General features: G+C 56.8%; 3 protein-coding genes across 9 annotated transcripts in view; 2 read left to right on the top strand and 1 right to left on the bottom strand.

The window, feature by feature from the left end:
* The window catches only part of NUP93 (nucleoporin 93), a 67,276-nt gene extending 63,532 nt beyond the window's left edge, over positions 1-3,744 (top strand). For all 4 annotated transcript variants that reach the window (XM_050311056.1, XM_050311057.1, XM_050311060.1 and 1 more), the window contains one exon: positions 3,510-3,744. In XM_050311056.1, the coding sequence (XP_050167013.1) occupies positions 3,510-3,620 (111 nt within the window). In that variant the 3' untranslated portion in view covers positions 3,621-3,744. The remainder of the gene's footprint in view (positions 1-3,509) is intronic.
* Positions 3,745-3,891: 147 nt separating this feature from the next.
* SLC12A3 (solute carrier family 12 member 3) lies at positions 3,892-17,507 on the top strand. Of its 4 annotated transcripts, XM_050311055.1 has the most exons (26): positions 3,892-9,683; positions 9,938-10,096; positions 10,300-10,375; positions 10,565-10,660; positions 10,813-10,952; positions 11,150-11,260; positions 11,449-11,560; positions 11,809-11,939; positions 12,192-12,276; positions 12,615-12,769; positions 13,070-13,177; positions 13,338-13,461; positions 13,561-13,662; positions 13,752-13,907; positions 13,982-14,081; positions 14,501-14,612; positions 14,928-15,068; positions 15,227-15,333; positions 15,459-15,541; positions 15,678-15,746; positions 15,922-16,023; positions 16,215-16,326; positions 16,611-16,697; positions 16,781-16,916; positions 17,028-17,095; positions 17,348-17,507. In XM_050311055.1, the coding sequence occupies exons 1-26, from the start codon at positions 9,420-9,422 to the stop codon at positions 17,487-17,489; spliced, it is 3,078 nt and encodes a 1,025-aa protein (XP_050167012.1). In that variant the 5' UTR covers positions 3,892-9,419; the 3' UTR covers positions 17,490-17,507. The 4 variants fall into 4 exon arrangements, with proteins under 4 accessions (XP_050167012.1, XP_050167010.1, XP_050167008.1 ...); XM_050311053.1 differs by lacking the exon at positions 3,892-9,683 and having other exon boundaries at positions 9,935-10,096; positions 10,226-10,375; XM_050311051.1 differs by lacking the exon at positions 3,892-9,683 and having other exon boundaries at positions 9,935-10,096; positions 10,226-10,375; positions 15,919-16,023.
* Positions 17,508-17,875: 368 nt separating this feature from the next.
* On the bottom strand, positions 17,876-20,762 carry TMEM170A (transmembrane protein 170A). The gene is made up of 3 exons (XM_050311076.1): positions 20,635-20,762; positions 20,387-20,557; positions 17,876-20,165 (listed from the first exon to the last, which is right to left on the bottom strand). The coding sequence occupies exons 1-3, from the start codon at positions 20,750-20,752 to the stop codon at positions 20,035-20,037; spliced, it is 420 nt and encodes a 139-aa protein (XP_050167033.1). The 5' UTR covers positions 20,753-20,762; the 3' UTR covers positions 17,876-20,034.
* Between the last annotated feature and the right edge of the window lie 44 nt (positions 20,763-20,806).

Raw genomic sequence — 20,806 nt, 5'->3', positions numbered from 1 at the left:
ATGGGGGTATTACACCTATATATTCCCTAGCAAGAGCAAGCAAGTTGTTTCTTGGTGGGATCTTAAATAGGAAAACAGATGGGGACAGTGTAGTGTCTCTAGGTTGGTTGGTGTTGCTGCCGTGACAACCGAGCTGTTGCTTTCAAGCACCTGATTTCCATTCCTTTCATTTGAGTAGGTGCCATTTCTGGTGGAAAGGCCTTCCTTGACTCCTCTCCCTGGCTTGCCCCTGTAGTGACATGGACTGATGTTCTCCAGAGGTCCTCGGGGGATGCACCAAGATCTCCAGTGCATCCAGGGGTGGATGTGCCATCAGCAGTGTGCTGGTGTTGTTCTGCAGCGAGTGGGCAGCACTGCCTGGTCTGGCTGCCTGCTGAAATTGTGGCAACAGTGGATTTGACCTGAGGGCTCCAGCTGGTGCAGAAGCATTTCCCCAGCCCACTGATGGGAGCCTTCACCTTCAGCAAGCTGCAGACCAGGCATCGTTTAAAGGGCACAGCCACATTTGAGGGCACTCGCCTGTCAGCGTGCAGGGTTGAGCAGAGGGGTTCTCAGCTGAACTGTTGTCAGGTTTGGTCTTGTAACTCTTACTAATCTAAAGCTGCTACAGGCACTTGGAAACCAAGGCCAAACCATTCATCCTGTCTTAACAGATTAGAAAATAAATATCCACTCCTTTTGAGAGTGAAAACCAACTTGGGGCACAGCCAACTCTATTCCAGGCTTTAGTCAGCTGCAAAAGTGCCTTTGATCTGTAAATTGACAATATTGCTAAAGGTCTTAGTAGCATTTTTAAGTTGCATAAAAAAATGAAAGGTGTGAGTAATGATACATCTTTGATTTTGGGGTACAGCCTGTGAGAGCTGCAGGATCCTGCCTTACAGCAGTGCTTGTACTCTGGATTGGCAGCACTTGTACTGCAGATTGGAGAGGGATGCATGCTGCTTGGGCTCCTCCCACCTTAAATTCTACACATGTGAAGTCCCAGGCTAACACACTGTTACCTGCTCTGTGTCTTCACAAGGTTGGCACTGAGCAACCAGCCTTAGTGCCTGGCTTTCCAAGTGAGCTGTTTGTTTTGGGTTTGATTTCAGTCTTGAGCCTCATGCAGAAGCATTTACCATCCCCATAGGGGTGCAGTGCTGTCAGGTGTCACCTCAGTATGAGTGTTGCTGGCCGAACTGGGGATGGGTTTAGCAGCTCTGCTGGCAGAGGTTGGTGTGGAAGGAGCCCCAGACATCGCGTGGTATCAACACGGTGTGAGCTCTGCTTCACAAACATGCTCTGCACCCCCCTGCTGTCGCAGTTGTGGAGATCAGCTGACCATGTACCTTGCTAAAAACCCTTGAAAGTTTTCATCTTTTCAGGCTTCAAGTTTTGTTAATCAAGCTTCTGGCCTTGTGGTGGGATCTCCTGGCAGCAGGGTGTGAGTGATGGTGGGGACACGGGGGTTCTGCGTCACAGAGCCATGTGCAGCACAGGCTGTGCTCAGCCATCAGAGGGAACAAGTGCCCGCTGCCTCTGCTGTCAGGGAGGGGATAAGAGAGCAGCTGTGTGACTGTAGTGTCACAAGGGAGCATAATCTGCTCATGTGGGATTAGCGGGAGAAAAACCCTCTCGCCCTGTAGCTGCCGTCTGCCTCGAGACTGGCCTGTGCAGAAAAATACCAGGCATGGGCTCGTGGAAGGGAGGGCAAGAACAGCTTTAGCTCGTGTTCCCCTTTCCTTTTACCCTCAAGCATTTCCTTCAGGACTGCAGGAGCAGGGACTCGGCTTCAGTTTCCATGGCTGGGAAGCAGCTCAGGCGATTGTAGTGGTGGGAAGAAATGAGGGCATTCCAAACGTGAGGAGAGAGGTGTTTCCTCAGCAAAATCTCGTTCACCTGAGCAGAGATCCCAGACACGAGCTTCAGCATGCTGTGCTTGACAAGAATGTGTCTTCTGAACTTCCCTGGAGGAAGGACAGCTTTTCCATTTCCTCTGGGAAAGCAGATTTTTCCTCTGGGAGAGCCAGGGTGAACTCTCTGGAGCAGCCCAAGGGCGTTATCTCGGTGCCAAAATTAGGTCAGGAACGGAATGGAATTCTATTTCTTTATTATCTGTGGTCTTATTTAAAATTGCAAGTAACTCTAACATTTGTTAAGTAATTACAGCCAATAGAACATCTAGACCTCCAGGCCGCTCTTAACCTCTGCAAACCTCTGTTCATTCTTCCCAAAGTATTGGTTTGATTGTCAAAACCAGGCCAGCTATCACTGCTTCTGTAGAGGTAAGGGAACAGTAACCTGCACTGCTCCTCAGCCTTTCTTAGTCACCGTGAGAGCTCTTGTTTCTTGATTAATTCCAAAGAGTCAGACACCTTGACATGCTTTTTTTTCCATCTCCCACCTCTTTCGACCTCCTCTGAAAAGCAGCAGCTCAGGCAGAATGGTACAACCCCACTGTGTAACACATTTGGAAGCAGACTCGGGGAAATACGACTGTGACTGGAACTGGAAGTGATTTCCAGGCCCCCTTGTTAAGGAGCCAGTGCAGGGAGGGAAACTGTCCCAGGACATTTTAGCAATTGGGTCAGTCTTGGGAAAACTCCCAGCTTTTCCAGTATCAGCCTCCAGAGCTTCTCTGTGGCCACTGAATAACAGACTGGCTCTGAAAACGGGGTGGAATTGGCCAGAGGGGCCTCAGGGATGGTGTCAGTTCCTGCTGCCAGAGTTACCATCCACATGCCCACAGCAACCTGAGCACCTTCAGCTTTCCCTGCAGTCAGTAGGGGAAAGGAAGATTTGAACAGTGGATCTTCTAGGACAGTAATTTTGAGATGTTTAATATTCAAGAAGAAAACCCTGCTATTAAATCAAAGCAGTCCAAGTAGTTTTCCATAAAGATTTGGGCTTTCTGTCTTCTTCTGACTTCTACCAGCTATTGCAGTGATTTTCCTTTTAATTTACAAATGAAACAAACTATTCCAGAGCTCCCCCAGCTGTTACACAGCCTTGTGGTGTGCAAGAAGGGGGTTGGTTCCTTTAGGGGAAGGGCTCTGTGTACTTGAGGAGACTGGTATGTTGTAGGTGATGCTGGAGATCTCCAGGTGTGTGTGGCACTACCTGTTCATTTCTAGTTCAATTCTGCTTTGACAACATTAATGCTGCATTTCAGCAGGATCAACTTTGCATTTTGCAAGGTGGGGAAGAATCCTGTTGCCCTGGGAAAGCTCACTTTGTGCAGAAATTACAAGATTGCTGCAGAGCAGCAACACCCCACATTGCTGACAATGGTTTTTCTTAGGTAATTTCAAATAAATGGGATTTTTTTTAAGCAAAAGGGTAACTCAACGTGCTTTTAATGGTCGGAAAAGGAAATATTTTGATTTCCTTCCAACTGCAGAGACTCTTTAACCAGAGAGCAGCTCTGAGAACCAAAGATTACCTTGGCTGGTGTCAAGAGGCAAGTGTTTACCTCCCGTGGGTTTTGTGATACTAAAGTAACTGCACTTTGTCTTTCTGTCTTGTAGCAACTTCAGTCCCAGGCCCGTGCTCTGATCATGTTTGCTGGGATGATCCCGTACAGAACGTCGGGAGACACCAACGCCAGACTGGTGCAAATGGAGATCCTTATGAATTAGAGCAGCTCTGGCTCGGGGCTGCAGCAGCCCCTGCCTGTCCTTAGTGCGTTCAGAGGGCCCGTGGGACCAGTGTCATTTTGTATTCTGTATTTTTGTTGATGGAAATAAATTTCTTTGGTTTTGATATTTGTTTTTGACATTTTCATTTTCACTGGTTCTTGTGTTTTTTATGTTTTTATTAATTTAGTTTTCAGTTGGTTTTCTATTTAGAAATTTGTTCTTAATCAGCTAAGGGGCTGTGCAGAGGGAGAAGTCATAGCTCTGCAGCAGTGGGGTGAATGAGTGAGCAGTTCTATAACAGAAGAGAACTTTGCTTTAATGCTTTAATGAATGTGCAGCTGGGAACCTTCAGGGGTTTTTGTGGGTTTTGAATGCATGTTAAGTGTTGAAAATGTGTCGATGGTGCACCCCCCACCCCGTGACGCTGCCATCAGTCCATCACCCTGTCTCGTTGGTGCCTGTGTCGCTGCAGGGCAGGTGAGCTCCATGTGCCGCGGGGGCTCCTCGGCTCCACCCGGCTCGGTGTCTCGGGTGGGCTCAGCTCTGCACGCCCTGGAGCTCTGCTGGAGCTCTGCAGGAGCACCTGGGCTGGAAACAGGTACATTTTGGTAGGAGAGGTTTTTGTGAGCAGCTCGTGAGTTCTCAGTCAGGTGCATTCCAAGTGGTCCCCTACAGAGTTCACCTGGAGAAGAGTCCAAGTGGGGGTGTGATATTACTGTTGGATTAGTGGGAAACCTGAGTCCCACTGAAGTGTGGGGCTTTAAAAATGGTTGCCTTTAAATGTTTTAAGCTGCAATTAAATAACTGTGTAGGAGAAGCTTTTCTTTTTCAATGTAGCTGCCTGTCTTTGGAATGAACCGTGAGAAATATTGGTGGTTACTCTTGCTGCTCCCCTGCTGCTGTCTCACCCTCTTGTTAGGGGATATGGAACATGTGGAGTCTGGGATGCAGAACAGGCAGCAAAATGTAGGGGCTGGTTTCAGCCTTGGTATGTTAATAGCTGTCATGGGAGAGAATTCATCCCCATTCTGCAGTGTCTGAGTTGCCTGGGATAGAGGAGTATCTGACTGACTTGATGACAATTTCCTAATTCCTTTTCCTGCCAGAAATGTTGTAGCATAAATTTTGTCCCCCCTTTGGACAGGAAGCCAGCCATGTCTCTCAGCATTAGCAAAGCAGCTGCTGGGACTCCCAGCAGACAGAGCCAGGGACGGTGTCAGCACGGAGAGCTCCTGCAGCATGGCCAGGATTGTCCCAACCAGAGGCTGAGGCAGACCTGGACAACACCCTGCGAGTACAGGGGAGGTGGTGAGTTACCAGGGAGTTACTTGGGGCTGGGAGGTGGAACTGCCTAAGAACCTGTCAGCAGGTGAGTGTGGAAAGCTGTATTAGCTGTTAACATCTGTAGCATGTTTGTGTGGGAATGGTTCCTGGCATGCCTCGCTTGACAGTTGATCCAGTCCCCGAGACAACAGGCACCATCCCTGGTGCTTGTGGGCATTCCTGGGGGGGCCAGGGCTGCCCCTCACAGGGTCCTGCAGGATGACTCTGCTGTGTTTTCCTGGCTGGAGTTCAACCCCTGTCCCTGGGTCACTCCCAGCACCAAACCAGCTCATGTACAGAGAGTCTGGCGAGTCTTTCCTGTCCTGGGGCAACCACTGACCCGAGCAGGGGAGGGACAGCATCTACTGGAGTCGGGAAGGGTGAAGGCCACCTTCCCTGCTGGAATTCCCTGTCCCTGCTCCGCTCTTCTGTGGGCACAGCAGTCCTTTGGGTTCAGCTCCTGACAGTGCCATTTGCAGGGCTTTGTTTTCCTGTCTCTTGCCCACGCCCTGCTCAGCAGGGCAGTCGTGTTTGCTCCCTCTGATCATGACTCTAGCCTCTGGTCCCTTTTAAGCTAATCAGAAACTGAATTATTTCCTGCTTTTCAAAACCCAAGATGATCCTTCTGTGATGGACAGACAGAGGAAATAAACCCCAGGGAGTCTGAGTCCTGAGACTAACCCTGGCAAGGTAAGACTGGCCCTGTTTCAGTCAGGGTTGTGGGTATTACAGAAGAGGCCACAGATATTTGGAATTGATTTATTACTTGTTGATTGCCCTGTGATTTCTTCTTAGGTCTGTGCAGGTGGTGAACGTTGCAGCCCATCCCTCTTCCCACATTCCCCAGAGGGGCAGGTTCCAGCTCCGTGCCTGGGCCTGGCTCTGGCAAACCCAGCTCTCCTCTGCACGACTTTCAGGGCTTTGCTGCTCTGAGGTGGATGCTGATGCACGTACTGGTGCTTTGCTGAATAAGGCACCCTCATGGTTCTCCAGATGTCCCTGCTTTCCCTCCACCTCCTGCTTATTCTGCTGGAGAGAAAAACTGGCTTCTACTCCCTCAGGTTTTGTACCATCGATTTTGCTAACATACAATCTTAGCCTTGGTTTTCTAAATAGTTTATCTGCTGGAAGGGGTTTTTGGGGTGTCACTAAACTCACACCTACCTAAACAGGTACAGCCTGTTCAAGGGTGGTGTCACCAAGCACTGCCTTTACAGCAGAGTGGTGCACAGTCTGCAGCAGAGCTGGGCATGTTCATCTGAGCCAAATTCGTTCTTAGTATAAACTGACAAATCTCCTCTAAATCGGTGGAGCTCTGCTCTTTATACAAGAAACAAGTACAGATGAATGCTGCAGATTAAATTCAGGATAATTCCATCTGCTTTTTCCTGCCCTGGGACTAATCCTCGGCATTAAAGGCCTTCCAGGTAGGTGAGATGCATCTGAAGGGTGACTCACTGGTTTGAGGCAAATGCAGCTCAGTCCTGTGTTGCTGGAGGAGATGGGAAGAAACAGTGAGAAGGTGTTTGCTGTGAGAGCTGTGGCACCCTGTCCTGGAGTGGGTGCAGCAGTCTCCAGGTCTGTGTTCCCTGGTTTTCGTGGCTCTTCGGTTCTGGAACATCCACGGGTGCTGTGGTGTCAGCACTGCAGCTCCTGCAGCTTTACAGGCTGCACCTCCTTCCAGGAACGAGGGGCTGAGTGGGGTGGTCTGGATTTACAGGGGATGTGCTGTAAACTTCTGCCCTACTTACCTGTCAGTTGGGGAAACATCAGTTAAAGCTCTACCCAGGGTTAACCTGGTAACAAACTACACTGAGCTAAGGCCAGACAGCCAGTGTGACACTGCTGGAATGTGCCTCCAGGGCCTCCTGAACACTCAGGGAGCTGCTGTCCATGGGTTCTGTCTCACCAACTGTTTCTTTGAGGGGTTTTTAATCCTTACAACGAAATTAATTCTTTTAAGTATTTTATGTAAGCAGGGTACTGCTTATAGCCTGTGGGTTACGTTCCTGCCTCTCTGCCTTGCCTTGGATTTCCCCACTGGGTGCAGAGTCTGCATCTCAATATGATGTTTTGTTGTGTTTTCAGACCCTCTGGCTGGAGTAGACCTGCTAAATGAGGTGATTTCTCTGTTCTGCTCTGCTATCACTGCTGCATTTGTCTAAGGCAGTGCTTGGACCTTGTTCCTGGCAGGAGCTGAAGGAATTGTGTTCCAAAAAAGTGACCCCAGCCTCTCAAGGAAGGAAGCTGTTTCCCTTCCAGCCTGGAGGGAGGAGGGGGATATTGCTAACTGCAGTTCTGTGTCCCTGGTGAGGGACAGCACTCAAACACTGCCACTGTTCATGTGCTTTCTCTCTGGGTCTGAGGTTGGAAGGATGGGAGTGGGGTCTGGAAGGGATGGGAGATGCACCCTTTGCTCCCATCAGGAAAGGCTGCCGGCATTGGCTGAATAACCCTCTGTTTTCTCTTCCCAGGCTTCCTTTGCTGCAGTGCTGAGGAACTGAGTCCTGCTCTGGAGGTGGGTTTGCAGCACTGGCCCCTGCACCGTTCGTGTGTCCTGGGTCACTCTGGCTGGTAGGTTCCCTGTGCCATGGGGCTGGAAACAGGACAGTTAAAGCCTCATTAAAGCCTGCTGGAATACAGCACCTTGGCAATCTTTAGGAGGGGCTGTGTGTAAAGCATTGCACCATTCTCTGCATTTAAAGCCGGAACGAACTGGGGGATCGGCTGGAAGTGAGGGAAAGCCCTGCAGAAACAACTTGGCATCTCTTCCCTCTGTGTAGAGGGGCTGGAGGGATGTGCCACAGAGCTCTGCTCCCCTGCCCACAGCTCCCAGCACCGCACAGCCCTGGTATTGTTGCTGCAGCTGGTGTTGTGAATCAGGCCGACGACAAGCGCATCCTACAATCCGGCTATTTCACTACACCAGGGTTGCATCATACCACTCGCTTCGCTCTCCGCCCGGCGTCCTGGAGCCCTCCTGCCTCTTCCAGAGCATCTCTGACCCACTTCAGAGACTGTGATTTGTGCTGGTTTGGGCAAAGTAGCGTTTCTGATGAAATAACGAGGTTCTAAAATAAAGCCGCTCCTCCCGGCCGTGATCTGCTGCTGCGTGTGTTGTGCCAGGGAGCCGGTGTCCCCCTTGGAGCAGGTGTTCACCAGGTGCTGGAGCAGCTTTTCCTCACCACCTCGCCCGTGTCCCTGCTGGCCAGGCCGGCTGCCCCCATGGCACCAGCTCTGCTGGAGCACCAGGAGGGATGCAGGCCGGGCTGCCTGTCCTCAGCTTCCCGGGTAAGTGGGTGCACACTGGCCCTTGGTGATGGTGGCTTCATCTGCTCAGCACAAACAATACAAGGGGGCTGGAGCAAGTCCTCAAAACCCAGGTTAAAATTTGTGTGTGAATGCAAACACAGCCAGAGGCAGCAGGGCGGGCAGGCCCAATTTTCCATTAACTTGCAAAGCCACACCAAGCTGAAACTCAAATGGGCTGCCCTCAGATTTTATTGCTGGCCTTGTTTGCTGTCTCTGCTGATCTTATCTGTAACTGCTTTTGAGGCACATGTGACAGGGGCTGCAGAGGTGTAAGAGGTGCCCATCCCTCCCCCTGTCCTGGCCTGCTGGGGCTGTGGGGTGAACGCTGAGCGGCCTCATGGCCTCAGTTCATGTTTTGTGTGATGTGGGCGAGTGTTTAAGTGGCTTATTAAATCAGGAGTGGGACTGGGTGAGTTCTGAACCTTGGGTAGTAGCTCAGTAGTGCCCCCTCCCTGGGCCGGGAGGGGAAGGGGGCTCTGGCACTGTGGGTATCTCTGCTGCCCAGCACCAGAGAGCTGCCAGCTCCCAGCCCTGGGCAGGCACAGAGGGACTGTCTGCTTGGTGTGGCCTGTCCCAGCCCCTGGCATCGGAGTCCCAGCAGAGGCAGCTCTTCCATCCCTTGGTGTCCCACTTCCCCCTCTGCCCTGGTTTCACTGGGAGATAAAGGGGCCATTCCCATCCCGCATCCGGCCCAGCTCAGTGCCACAGGCAGCAGCTTGGGGGCCAGCCAGGATGGTTTACGGGATCTGACGGGGCTGGGGCAGTATCCCAGGGAAGGGCGAGGGTGCGTGGGAGTCTTGCTCCCTTTTTCCATAATAAATCCCTGTGGGAACTGAATGTTCCCGGGTCGGGGCCAGAGGCAAACTCGACGCCGCGTTTCTCTGCTGATCTGTCCTTGGGACTTAATCTCAAATCCGTTATCGCTGCCCCCATCGAGTGCTGGGAGGCACTGATGCCCATTACGGTGCTTTTGGTATCCCTTCCAGCTATTTTTTTCCTCCTGACCAGCTCGGGGTGGTTCGAGCCGACTCCTTTCCTGCATTAGCATCCGTGGTGGGTGTGTGCCGGTTGCCTCACTCCGGTTTCGCGGGGTATAAAGCGGGCGAGCCTTTATAAACCCTCTCCCCCCCTGTCCCCCACCTGGCAGCCACCCGGGCAGGGGCCATGGCCGAGCTGCCCATCCCAGACCTGCCCCCCGCCCGCTGCAGCGGCCGCTTCACCATCAGCACCCTGCTGGGCATGGAGGAGGGGGCCAGCTGTGACAGCGCCCAGCCCACCCAGCTCTCGGGCAGCACCCTCTGCACCAGGACCTTCGGCTACAACACGGTGGACGTGGTGCCCGCCTACGAGCACTACGCCAACAGCAAGGGGGTGGGCGACCCCAGGAAGGGCAGGCCCTCGCTGGCCGACCTGCACTCCATCCTCAAGGTAACGGGGGCTGGGCTGTGCCCGTGGCTCTCCCTGGCCGTGCCACCGGTCCCTGCCGTGTGTCTGTGCGGTGTCACTCTGGGTCCTGCCTCTCGGTGCCGTGACTGGTGCTGTGCCCCGGAAAGGCCCCGGGAGAAGCTGGAGGGGGAACCCAGCTGGTTCCAGCTGTTTCCAGCTGTGTGCTCAGCCAGAGTGTTCCCTCCAGGGCTGTGTGGCTGCTGCCCACCCTCACCTGCCTTCCCCTCGCCCCACAGCCCGAGCCGGGCCGCCTGCACCCTGCGGTGTGTGACCCCCAGCACAGCAATGGCCTGCCCGAGGCTGGGCCTGAGCCTGGGCTGGAGGAGGCAGAAGGGGAGCCAGGTGGAGCCTCTGTGGCAGAACCTGTCCGCTTTGGATGGGTGAAGGGCGTCATGGTGAGTGACTCATCCCACAGAGCGTCCTCCTGCCCCCCACCCCCAAGCGTTTGCCCCTTGTTGCATTTTTCCCAATATCCATATTTTTTGCAAGTGCCTGCACTGTGAGCAGTTCCCTGCCCTCCTCAGCAGGGTGGTTTTCTCTCAGGAACAGCAGGGCCTGGCCGTGCCCTGATGGCCAGCACCCTTCTCTGTCCCCCCAGATCCGCTGCATGCTGAACATCTGGGGAGTCATCCTCTACCTGCGCTTGCCCTGGATCACTGCCCAGGCAGGAATCGGTGGGTGCTGTGGTTCCTTGGGAGCTGGATGGGGGCACTGGGCTCGCCATCACCCAAGCACCTGGGGTGGGAATGGCGTGGCATTGAGCGTGGAGCGATGTGTAGGGTCTCTGTGGGTCTCCTAGGGAAGGCAGGGGGGTCTGTGGGACTGGGGGGATGCAGGATTGAAGCTGTGCCCTCTCCCCGCAGCCCTGACATGGCTCATCATCCTGATGTCTGTGACAGTGACCACCATAACTGGCTTGTCCATCTCTGCCATATCCACCAATGGCAAAGTGAAGTCAGGTAGTTTTTTCCCTCCCAGTCACCCCGGGGGTCTCCTTCACCCTGGGGCTGCTCTATGGATGTGAGCTCCTGGCAGGGGCTGCGAGGTGCAGGGGGGTCCCCAGATACTTGTGGGGAGGCAGTAATGCCACGGGGTGCTCCCTCTGCCTCAGGAGGCACCTACTTCCTCATCTCCCGGAGCCTCGGGCCAGAGCTGGGCGGCTCCATCGGGCTGATCTTTGCCTTTGCGAACGCGGTGGCCGTGGCCATGCACACCGTGGGCTTTGCGGAGACCGTCCGGGACCTGCTGCAGGTGAGGACCTGCCTCGGCTCCCTCATTCCCCCTTCGCTCCATCCTCACCTTCTCCTTGCACAGGCAGCATTAATTAACATTTGTGTTAGTGTTGGACTGCTGGTAATCAAACTGCAGCTGCCGAAACTCCCGGAAATCCCGGTGGGTCAGTAAGGGGGAGGGTCATTTCCACATCCTGAACGGTTCCCCCTCCCCAGGAGCACAACTCGCTCATTGTGGACCCCATCAACGACATCCGCATCATTGGGGTCGTCACTGTGACGGTGCTGCTGGGCATCTCCCTGGCTGGCATGGAGTGGGAGGCCAAGGTAACCCTCACTTCTGCTCACTTATTCCCTTGGGCTGCCAAGAGCTGTCCCTGCTGCCCACCAGGCAGCTGAGGAGCAGAGGATGACTGTAGCTCCCCAAAAACGGGCCAGGGTTCCTCCTAACGCAGCCTTCACTCTCTCTGTGCCCTGTCCCCCACCCCCTCAGCTGGCTCTTTCTGGTCTGGCAGGCACAGATTCTGTTCTTCCTGGTCATCCTGGTTTCTTTCATAAACTACCTGGTGGGGACGGTGATCCCGGCCAGCGCCGAGAAGCAAGCGAAGGGCTTCTTCAGCTACCGAGGTGGGTCCACCCCGGGCTGGGGTTGTGCTCAGCAGGTCCCAGGGCAGCGCTGGAGCCCAGCTCTTTGCTCTTGCTGGGGGAGATGTTTGCTATGGGAGGGTTCTCCTTGCTGAGGTGTCATTAAAAGCAGTGTCCCCTCCCGTGGGTGCCCTGCCGTCAGTGCTGTGCCTCCATCCAGTGCTGAGGTGCTTCAGCCAGCACTAAGGCAACTGGAGCCCCCAAATGCTGCTTCTCTGCTTCCTCCCCAGCTGATATCTTTGCCCAGAACTTCGTGCCCAACTGGCGTGGGCCCGAGGGCTCCTTCTTTGGCTTGTTTTCCATTTTCTTCCCATCTGCAACCGGCATCCTGGCTGGGGCCAACATTTCGGGTGACCTGAAGGTGGGTTGTGACCAGAGCTGGCATTTCTCAGGGCTCAAGCCCTGTTTTCCCCAGGGCTTTCATTTTGATCCAACCATTAGACTCTGGTTTATTTCTTCTGTAAGCTTTGGGAGAGGCTCAGCCAGGAGTTGCTCTACAGCTTTGTGATGCAGTGAATTCAAATTTCTCTCGTGTATCAACCACAAATAAAATGCCACATTAGTGGTGCTGCTGGAAAGTTGTCTTATGTGTATCTGTGACTCCCTTGGGCAGGATCCTGCCGTGGCCATCCCCAAGGGCACCTTGATGGCCATTTTCTGGACCACTGTGTCCTACCTGGTGCTTTCTGCTACGATTGGTAAGCAGCTTGTTCTCAGGTGAGCTGGGTGGATGGGCTGGCCTCCCACTCCAAAATGGGTGACCGGGGAGGATGCAGCTGGGTGGGAGCCAGGAGCAAGCTGTGGACACTGGCACCGATACCCCGGGGTGGATGCCATGAGTGCCAGACCTTGCTCCTGCCTCCAGGTGGGGCAGAGTCCTCCTGGGTGGGTACCAGAGCTCACGGCACTGCTCACAGCCACCACACAGTGGGGCAGCCCCATGGCAGGGGCTGGGGGTTGTCACGGGAAATGTGGGGCTGGGCTGTGTGACACCGTGGGGAGATGCCAGCCCTGCCCTAGCCCTGTGTGCCCCCAGGTGCCTGCGTGGTCCGCGACGCCTCGGGCAGCCTGAACGACAGCGTGGCCGTGGGGTCTCCGGGCTGCGAGGGCCTGGCCTGCGGCTTCGGCTGGAACTTCAGCGCCTGCGCCCAGCGCCAGAGCTGCCGCTACGGGCTCAGCAACTACTACCAGGTGCTGCTCAGCACCACATCCCCCAGCTCCTGCTCCTGGCTGCGTTTGTGCTGCTGGGGATGGATTCCCCAGGGCAGCCGGGGGGGCACCCGTGCTGCTACAGCACCCCTGTAACAGGGATGCACCAGGGAGCGTCTGCTTCAGGACTGCGGACATGGCTGGACTTTGCCAGCTGGATGATGTGGATGGGAAAGCACTGAGGGTGGCAGGATGGGGCCTGGGGGCTGGAAATCCCTCAGGGCTGGGGCAGGTTGGTGCAGCAGGGGTGCCAGGGTTCCTGACCCCCTGCTTTTCACGCAGAGCATGAGCATGGTGTCTGGATTTGGGCCCCTCATCACAGCAGGGATCTTTGGTGCTACCCTCTCCTCGGCACTGGCCTGCCTCGTCTCAGCCCCCAAAGTCTTCCAGGTGAGAGGGTGGTGTGCCCACATACCCCAGTTCCCGTCCCCAAGCCTGGCAGTGGGTGATGCTCTCGGGTGCAGAGCTGTGAGCAGCTCTGGGGTGAGGGGGATGCTGCCATCCCCTGTTCCAGTGAAGCTCAGCATCCCCAGCGTGTCTCTCCCCGCAGTGTCTCTGCAGGGACCAGCTCTACCCGCTCATCGGGTTCTTCGGGAAGGGCTATGGGAGGAACAGTGAGCCCATCCGTGGCTACATGCTCACCTACGTCATCGCCATCGGCTTCATCCTCATCGGTAGGTCCGTGCCACCCTGGCACCCTCCTGGGAGCTGACACCAGCCGGGTGGCCCCGTCCCTGCCACTGACGGCTCGCTGTGCTCTCCTCCTCCCACAGCCGAGCTCAACGCCATCGCCCCCATCATCTCCAACTTCTTCCTCTGCTCCTACGCCCTCATCAACTTCAGCTGCTTCCACGCCTCCATCACCAACTCCCCAGGTGGGCCGTGCCGGGCCGTGCCGTGCCGTGCGGCGGTGCTGCCGTGCGGAGCCGGCGCGGCAGCGGCCGCTGTGTGTGTTTGCGTGCAGGCTGGCGACCCTCCTTTCGGTATTACAGCAAGTGGGCTGCGCTCTTCGGGGCCGCCGTCTCGGTGGTGATCATGTTCCTGCTCACCTGGTGGGCGGCCCTCATCGCCTTTGGCATCGTCATCTTCCTGCTGGGATACGTGCTCTACAAGAAGCCGGGTGCGTGGCAGTGCCCCAGCGCAGCGACGCCCGGGAGGTGTCTGGGCCCTTTGCCAATCCATCTTCCCCTGCAGATGTCAACTGGGGCTCCTCCATGCAAGCCAGCTCCTACAACATGGCCCTCAACTACTCGGTGGGGCTGAGCGAAGTGGACGAGCACATCAAGAACTACAGGCAAGGGTTGCTCAGTGAGGTGCTGGGCGCATGGAGGGAGGGGGGACAGAACCAGCCACCACTCCCAGTAAACCCAGGATGGCTTTGTGCCCGTGGCCACATCCTCACCACCACCCTCAGTAACCAGGAGCTACGGCAAGATGTGTCTGTCTCCAAAACCCCACGTCTGTGCCATGCCAGCAGAGGTGAAAGCTGAGTGAACGCTGCCCTCCCTGTACCAGGCAGATGCAGGCACTCTGGTCTCTTTACATCAGATGAGAGCAAAGAGTGAGACTGGATCCTCCTCCATATCATTTTTTCTCATCCTAAAGATGCTCCCTGTAGTTGCCACTGGTCAGGCATGGGAGGGGAGCTGCAGTTCATTCCAGAGAGCTGCCTCCGAAGCACCACCCCTCACTCCTCCTCCCTGCTGTCCGCAGACCGCAGTGCCTGGTGCTGACCGGCCCGCCCAACTTCCGCCCAGCTCTGGTGGACTTTGTGGGCACCTTCACCAAGAACCTCAGCCTGATGCTCTGTGGCAACGTGCTGATCGTGAGTCACCTGCAGAAACCAGCTGGTTCCTTGTCCTGGCAGCTCCAGCCACCCATAGACAGTGGGCTGGGAAATCCAGATGTGTCCTGGTGGGCCACGGGGTGGGGACTGAAGTGTGGGACTGCAGGCATCGTGTGCACTGGCTGCCCACCCACCGGATCCACTGCTGTTCTTGCTGTGATTGCAACCTCCCACCTGTGCAGTGGTTACATCCACCTCTTACCAATGATTTGGGAAGAGAGGAGCTAGAGGTCCTTGGTGGCAGGACCACCAGCTGCGAGGGGCTGCCTGAGCCCCTGCCCCTGCTGCCTGCAGGGCCCGCGGAAGCAGAAGATGCCGGAGTCCCGGCTGACGGCAGATGGACACGCCAAGTGGCTCATGAAGAGGAAGATCAAGGCTTTCTACACGGATGTGGTGGCTGAGGATCTGAGAAGCGGAGTCCAAATGCTCCTCCAGGTAGAGCCGCCTTTGGCTGTGATCACCAGGGTCCCTCCTCTTTCATCACAGCTCGGGGGGCTCTGAGCCCCCTCCCCAACCTCCAGTGCCCTGTGGACTGACACCACTTGTGTCCATCTGTCCCTGAGGAAGGGTCTCATGGGGACACCTATCCGTAGGCTGCCGGCCTCGGGAAGATGAGACCCAACATCCTGGTGCTGGGCTACAAGAGGGACTGGCGGACGGCGTCCCCGCAGAGCCTGGAGGACTACGTGGGCATCCTGCAGTACGGCCAGGCCGCTCCTCCCGGGCCACCAGCGCCTGGTGGTGGCTGCTGACAGGGACAGTGTGGCCACTGCGGGCTGGGCTGGCACTGCTGCCCCATTAACAGCCTTCTCCTCCCTCCTTCAGCGACGCCTTTGATTTCAAGTACGGCGTGTGCTTAATGCGGATGAAGGAAGGGCTGAATGTTTCCCGAGTGCTGCAGGCATATGGTAAGTGATTTTGGGGTGCTCAGCGGAGCTGCAGGATGTGCCAGCCAGCACCGTGTCCCCATACCATGTCCCAGTCCTGGGGGATCAGAGGGAATTGGGGCAGTGAGGCACTGCCTGGGCTCTTCTCCCTCCTCAGTTAACCCCACGTTTGAGGCAGCAGAGCACCCCGAGAACGGCACTGGCAGCAGAGCAGCCCCAAGCTCAGGTAGGCTGATCCTGGCTCTGGGCCCTCTGGAGCATCCCCAGCTCTGAGGGTTATTTTTGGGGAGCCAGGTTTGCAGTGAGGGGAGCAGGGCTGGGACCGGGAGGAGGTGGTGCCTTCAATCTGCAGCCGGCAGTGCCCTGTGCTGACGGCCTTGCTGACCCTCTTGCCCCAGCAGTGAACTCCAGCGCCTTGGCTGGCGAGCAGCAGGCGAGCACCATCTTCCAGAGCGAGCAGGGCAAGAAGACCATCGACATTTACTGGCTCTTCGATGATGGAGGTAACCTTCCCCTTGGGCTGCTGTGGCTGCCCACCTGTCCAGCCACTGTGAGCCCAGCATCTCCATCGTGCTGCCCAGGAGGGCTCTGTCCTCGCCCAGGGCTGCCAGGGCATCCCTGGCCTTTGGCATCAGGAGGGCATTGTTGAGCCTGGGGGTCACTGCCGCGTCTCCCATGACGTGTTTTGGGACAGGTCTCACGCTGCTCATCCCATACCTCCTGGGGCGCAAGAAGCGGTGGGGGAAGTGCAAGATCCGGGTGTTTGTCGGGGGGCAGATCAACAGGATGGATGAGGAGAGGAAGGCGTAAGTGCTGATGGCCCCACAGCCCCTCTTAGCCCCTCGACCACTGCCACTGTCCCCACGGGTGGTGGCAGGAGCTGCCTCCCTCCTGCTCCGAGTCCCGTGGGATCTGTGAGCTCTGACTGGGCTGCCCTGCCTCACTCCTTTGAAAATCCGTGTGGCTGCTGAGTGGGAACACCCAGAGTGCAAACCAAGGCCAGCAGCAGGGCTTTCTGCCATGGCAGGTCCCTGCCAGAGCTGCCCTTCCCTGCTAATTTTGGGCAAACGTGTCCTTTTCCCTCGGGCAGGATTGTCTCTCTGCTGAGCAAGTTCCGCCTTGGCTTCCACGAAGTCCACATCCTCCCCGACATCAACCAGAAACCCCGGCCAGAGCAGTAACAGCCCCCTTCCCCTGCCTCCCCAGCACCCCCAAACCTGCCCAGCCCCTCTTCCCACTCACCATCTGCTTGTCTTGCAGCATCAAGAGGTTCGACGACCTGATCGCTCCCTTCAGGCTCAACGATGGCTTCAAGGACGAGGCCACGGTGAACGAGATGAGGCAGGGCTGTCCCTGGAAGATCTCTGATGAGGAGGTTGATAAAAACAGAGCCAAGGTAGCACCAGTCCCGGGGGTGGGTCCTGCAAAGGGTCTCCTGCTTTTCAGACAAAATTTGGTCTTTTTGGAAACCTTAATTTTGCGTTTGTCAACTCTCTTTGCTCCGCAGTCGCTCCGACAGGTGAGGCTGAACGAGATTTTGCTGGATTACTCACGGGATGCAGCACTCATAGCCATGTAGGTGCCAGCAATGCCCTCGTGCCCGTTTCTTGCCCCTCTGGATGCTCACCCCTTCCTGGGGGGAAATCCCAGACAGGCACCCTAATGCTGTGGTGGGACGGTGCCACAACACAGGGAAGAGCCCTGGGAAGGGACCGAGGGGTCTGGCCTGGCCCTGCCGGGGGGAGGAGGACGCGGTGCTGCCCCAGTCACCTGCAGGGCAGTGGGAGGGGCTGTCCCGGCCCCGCTCACAGCCCCGCTGTGCCGCAGCACCCCGCCCATCGGCAGGAAGGGACGCTGCCCCAGCGCCCTCTACATGGCCTGGCTCGAGACCCTCTCGCAGGACCTGAGACCCCCCGTCATCCTCACCCGAGGGAACCAGGAGAACGTGCTGACCTTTTACTGCCAATAAAACCTCCCGCCCGCCCCCCGACTCGGCTGTGAGTTCTTCAGGCCCGTTCTGATCTCTGAGCACACTCATCCCATCGGGGGGGACGGCCCAGGGGCCGGGAGCAGGGCAGCACCAAGCCCAGGGGCTGCAGGGACCCTGCAGGTCCCCTCGGGGACAGGGACAGCAGCTGAGCAGGGGTGAGATGTCATCTCAGGCTGGTGCCTGGCTGCAGGCACAGGTCCTGCTCTAATGGACACATCATTAACCACCAGTCAGGACATTTCCTGGTGCAGATGGCCCCTGGCAGGACAAACCTGCCCCAAACGAGGTAGGAGCGAGGCTCATTTCCAAACACACAACCCAGGCCCCTTTGTCACACTGCAGGAGAAACACACGACGTGGTTCACTTCAACAGGTACAGAATTTACTGATAATCACCACCAGGATTAGAAGTGTCAGTAGAAAAATAAAATTTACAGAATTTTCGATCATACAAAGATTTGTTCATGACAGCCACGGCCGTGAGCAGGAGAGGAGGCCGGGTGGGAGCAGGGGGGATGCTGCACAGAGAGCAGGGCCATGAGCTCCCACACGAGCCAAGGGCTCCTCCAGGACAGGCAGCTTCTCTGGAAGGTGTTTCCTTGAGCGATGCCTGGCTGGGCTCTCTGGCAGGGCCTCCCAGCTGCCCAGCCCGGGACACCTCAGCATTGACATTTTCACAGGCTCTTTGCAGCTTTTGGCAAGTTTGACTGAGCAAAGTCTGCCAATGCCTGCTGGAAATGGGATTCCTCCACACGCCTCCCCAGGGATAAAGGAGTGGAAAGGGAAGGCCAAAGTGGTGAGAGGGGAGGAAACTGCCTTCAATGACCAACCAAGGCTGTTCCTGCTTCCCATTTGGGTCTGGTTTTACTGGAGAGGAGGGTGGGGAGGCAGCCAGGGGAGGGGAGGATGCTCTGCAAGCACCAAGATGACACAAAGAACTTGCCCTCAGCGCTAACACCTGTCAAGACAAATCAGAAACTGATTGTTCACCTTCTGTGTGAGAATTCCTTAAAAATTTCTCAGTGTGTGGGCGCAGAGAGGCACCACCAACTCAAACCACATCCAAACAGTAGTCAAACTGCCAGTTCTCCAAGTTCCAGTTCTCCAGAACCACCTCAAAGCAAGAGTTTGGGAGGCCTGAATGGGTAGAGAAAGGGAGTTTTCAGTTTGCCCAGCACTGAGTGATTTTCCTGAGCGCTGTTCTGAGCTCTGCAGCAGCCCCATCTGTGCCCTGCATTCCTCAGCCCCCTTCCTGCACAGGAACCCTCCTCGTGCTGGAGCACAGGGCACGTGGATAAAGTGCTTTCCCAGTTGCAATCAGCTTAGTGGCTACTGAGGGATGCCAGGCACTGGGGCGGGGGAAAGGGGAGCACAGCGAGTGCCTGGACTCTGCATTTCTGGCATCACCTGAAAGGTAAGGCCAGACCCACCCAATCCCAGCCCCATGAGAGACTTTCAGTCCACCCAGGAAGGCTCAGGGTGGTTCCTGTGAATTAAACCAGGCACTCCAGACACGTGCTGAGAAGCTGGAAGGGGGAAGGACAGTAGAGAGATCCCTACTCCTGCTTTGTCATTGCTTTTGTCCCCAGAGAGGGCAGGGGAGGCCCAAGCTCCCCCCAGGGCTGTGCTGGCTCTGCAAACAGCACACAGGGCACTCCACAGAGCCAGGCTTCAATGTTAACACCACTGGGACCTCACACCCCCAGGGAGAGGGATTCACACTGAACTCCTTCCTAAAATGCACAGCTTTACACCCTGAACTGGGCTAAAACTGAGTCTCAGCAAGGAGCTCCTGCAGAACACCTCTTGCCAGCAACAGAGCACACATCCAGTTGTTTCACACAGAGGGTCGGGGGAGAGCTGCAGGTACAGAGGGGCTGGTCTGGAGACCAAAGGAGCTCAGCAAAGACACCGAAGGGAAGCGAGTCCCACCAGGCTGGGAACAGACCCGGAGCACAGCAGAGCCTGGGGCTGCCCACACCATCCCACATCCCCAGGATTCAACCCTGGAGCTGCTCCCCCAGTCCACTAACACTGCCACCTGGCACGGAGGAGTCGGGAAGGAAAACAAATTGATTTTTTAATCTAAAGCAAATTCACATTAAAAGAGCTTCAGTTTCACTGAGATCAAAGCAACAGCAGCTCAGAGCACTGAGCGAGCCCTGGGCACACCCTGTGGTGCTGCTCCCCCCAGCACAGGCAGTGTCACCTCTCAGCTCTGTCCCGGGGCTACAACTCATCACTGCTGAAAGGTCTGTGGGCCTCCCCCTCCAGCAGCCACCTTCCCATCCTCCAGGGAAATAAATCTCACTTGGCACTTAATGTTACCAAAAAGTAACGAAATTCACAGTTTTCAGCTTAGTTCCGAGCCACACCAGAGGCAGGAGCAGGCCTTCCCAATTCCTTAAACCAGCGGAGGAGGCACGAGCCCCGAGCTGTGATCTGGGATTTGTTCCAGAGGCGGAGCAGGCGCCGGGTCCTTCCCCCCGCTCGGGTTCGTGCCCTGCAGCCGCCCCAGGGGGAGCTACAGCGTGGCCAGGACGCGCAGGAACGACACCACCACCACGCAGAAGGTCTGCCCCACGCCGAAAATGAGGGCCTCGAAGGGGATCATCTTTTTCCCCGCAGCTCTGTAAACTCCAGCAAAGGCAGCGCCTGCGGGGGGGTGAAAAACCGAGCTGTGAGCGCGGCACTCGCTGCGGCGCCGCGGGCACGGCCGGGAGGCCTCGGGGTGTGGAACCGGGGCAGGGAACGGGGACAAACGCGGGGGAAGGGCGGACACGGAGCCAGAGCGTTCATCTCCGTGCCGGGGGACGCCGCGTGGAGGCGACCCCCGCTCGGCACAGAGCGCCCCGCGGCGCCGGGTCCCGCCGTACTTGTGAGGGTGCCGGCCGTGATGGGTCCCACGATGCCCATCAGCAGGACGCTCACGGACATGAACCGGCCGTACTTGTGGTGCCGCAGCGTGAACAGCGCCAGCAGAGCGGCGGGGACGTGGAAGGCCAGGGAGGAGACGAGGGCCCACAGGAAGACGCCGTACCACATCTCTGCGGGGAGAGAGGCCGTGAGGGCGGCCCGGGGCCCGCGGCGCTGCCGCCGGGCGGGCCCCGCCGCGAGGAGGTACCTGGGAAGGTGGAGAGCGGGCTGGAGTAGGTGGTGGTGCCGTTGCCGACGCGGGGCACGAGGCGCAGGCTGAGGATCTGCTGCAGGAGGCCCCCGCCGCCCGCATCGCCGCCCTCCATCCCCGCCGCCCCGCCGCCATCCGCATCCGCCCCTTCCGCCCGCCCGGCCAATGG

Source organism: Myiozetetes cayanensis, unplaced genomic scaffold, assembly GCF_022539395.1.
Source record: "Myiozetetes cayanensis isolate MyiCay16 unplaced genomic scaffold, myiCay2020 scf16, whole genome shotgun sequence".
Lineage (NCBI taxonomy): Eukaryota > Metazoa > Chordata > Aves > Passeriformes > Tyrannidae > Myiozetetes > Myiozetetes cayanensis.
The sequence above is the reverse complement of the archived record's forward strand: the minus strand, read 5'-3'. Positions and strand labels throughout refer to the sequence as shown.

Coding starts and splice junctions, on each gene's coding strand:
- SLC12A3 (XM_050311055.1), top strand. CDS start 9,420: ATGGCCGAGCTGCCCATCCCAGACCTGCCCCCCGCCCGCTGCAGCGGC. Junction 10,953..11,149: donor CCGTCCGGGACCTGCTGCAG/GTGAGGACCTGC, acceptor CCCCCTCCCCAG/GAGCACAACTCGCTCATTGT. Junction 13,462..13,560: donor CATCGGCTTCATCCTCATCG/GTAGGTCCGTGC, acceptor CTCCTCCCACAG/CCGAGCTCAACGCCATCGCC.
- TMEM170A (XM_050311076.1), bottom strand. CDS start 20,752: ATGGAGGGCGGCGATGCGGGCGGCGGGGGCCTCCTGCAGCAGATCCTC. Junction 20,558..20,634: donor CCCGCTCTCCACCTTCCCAG/GTACCTCCTCGC, acceptor CTCTCCCCGCAG/AGATGTGGTACGGCGTCTTC. Junction 20,166..20,386: donor CACGGCCGGCACCCTCACAA/GTACGGCGGGAC, acceptor ACCCCCCCGCAG/GCGCTGCCTTTGCTGGAGTT.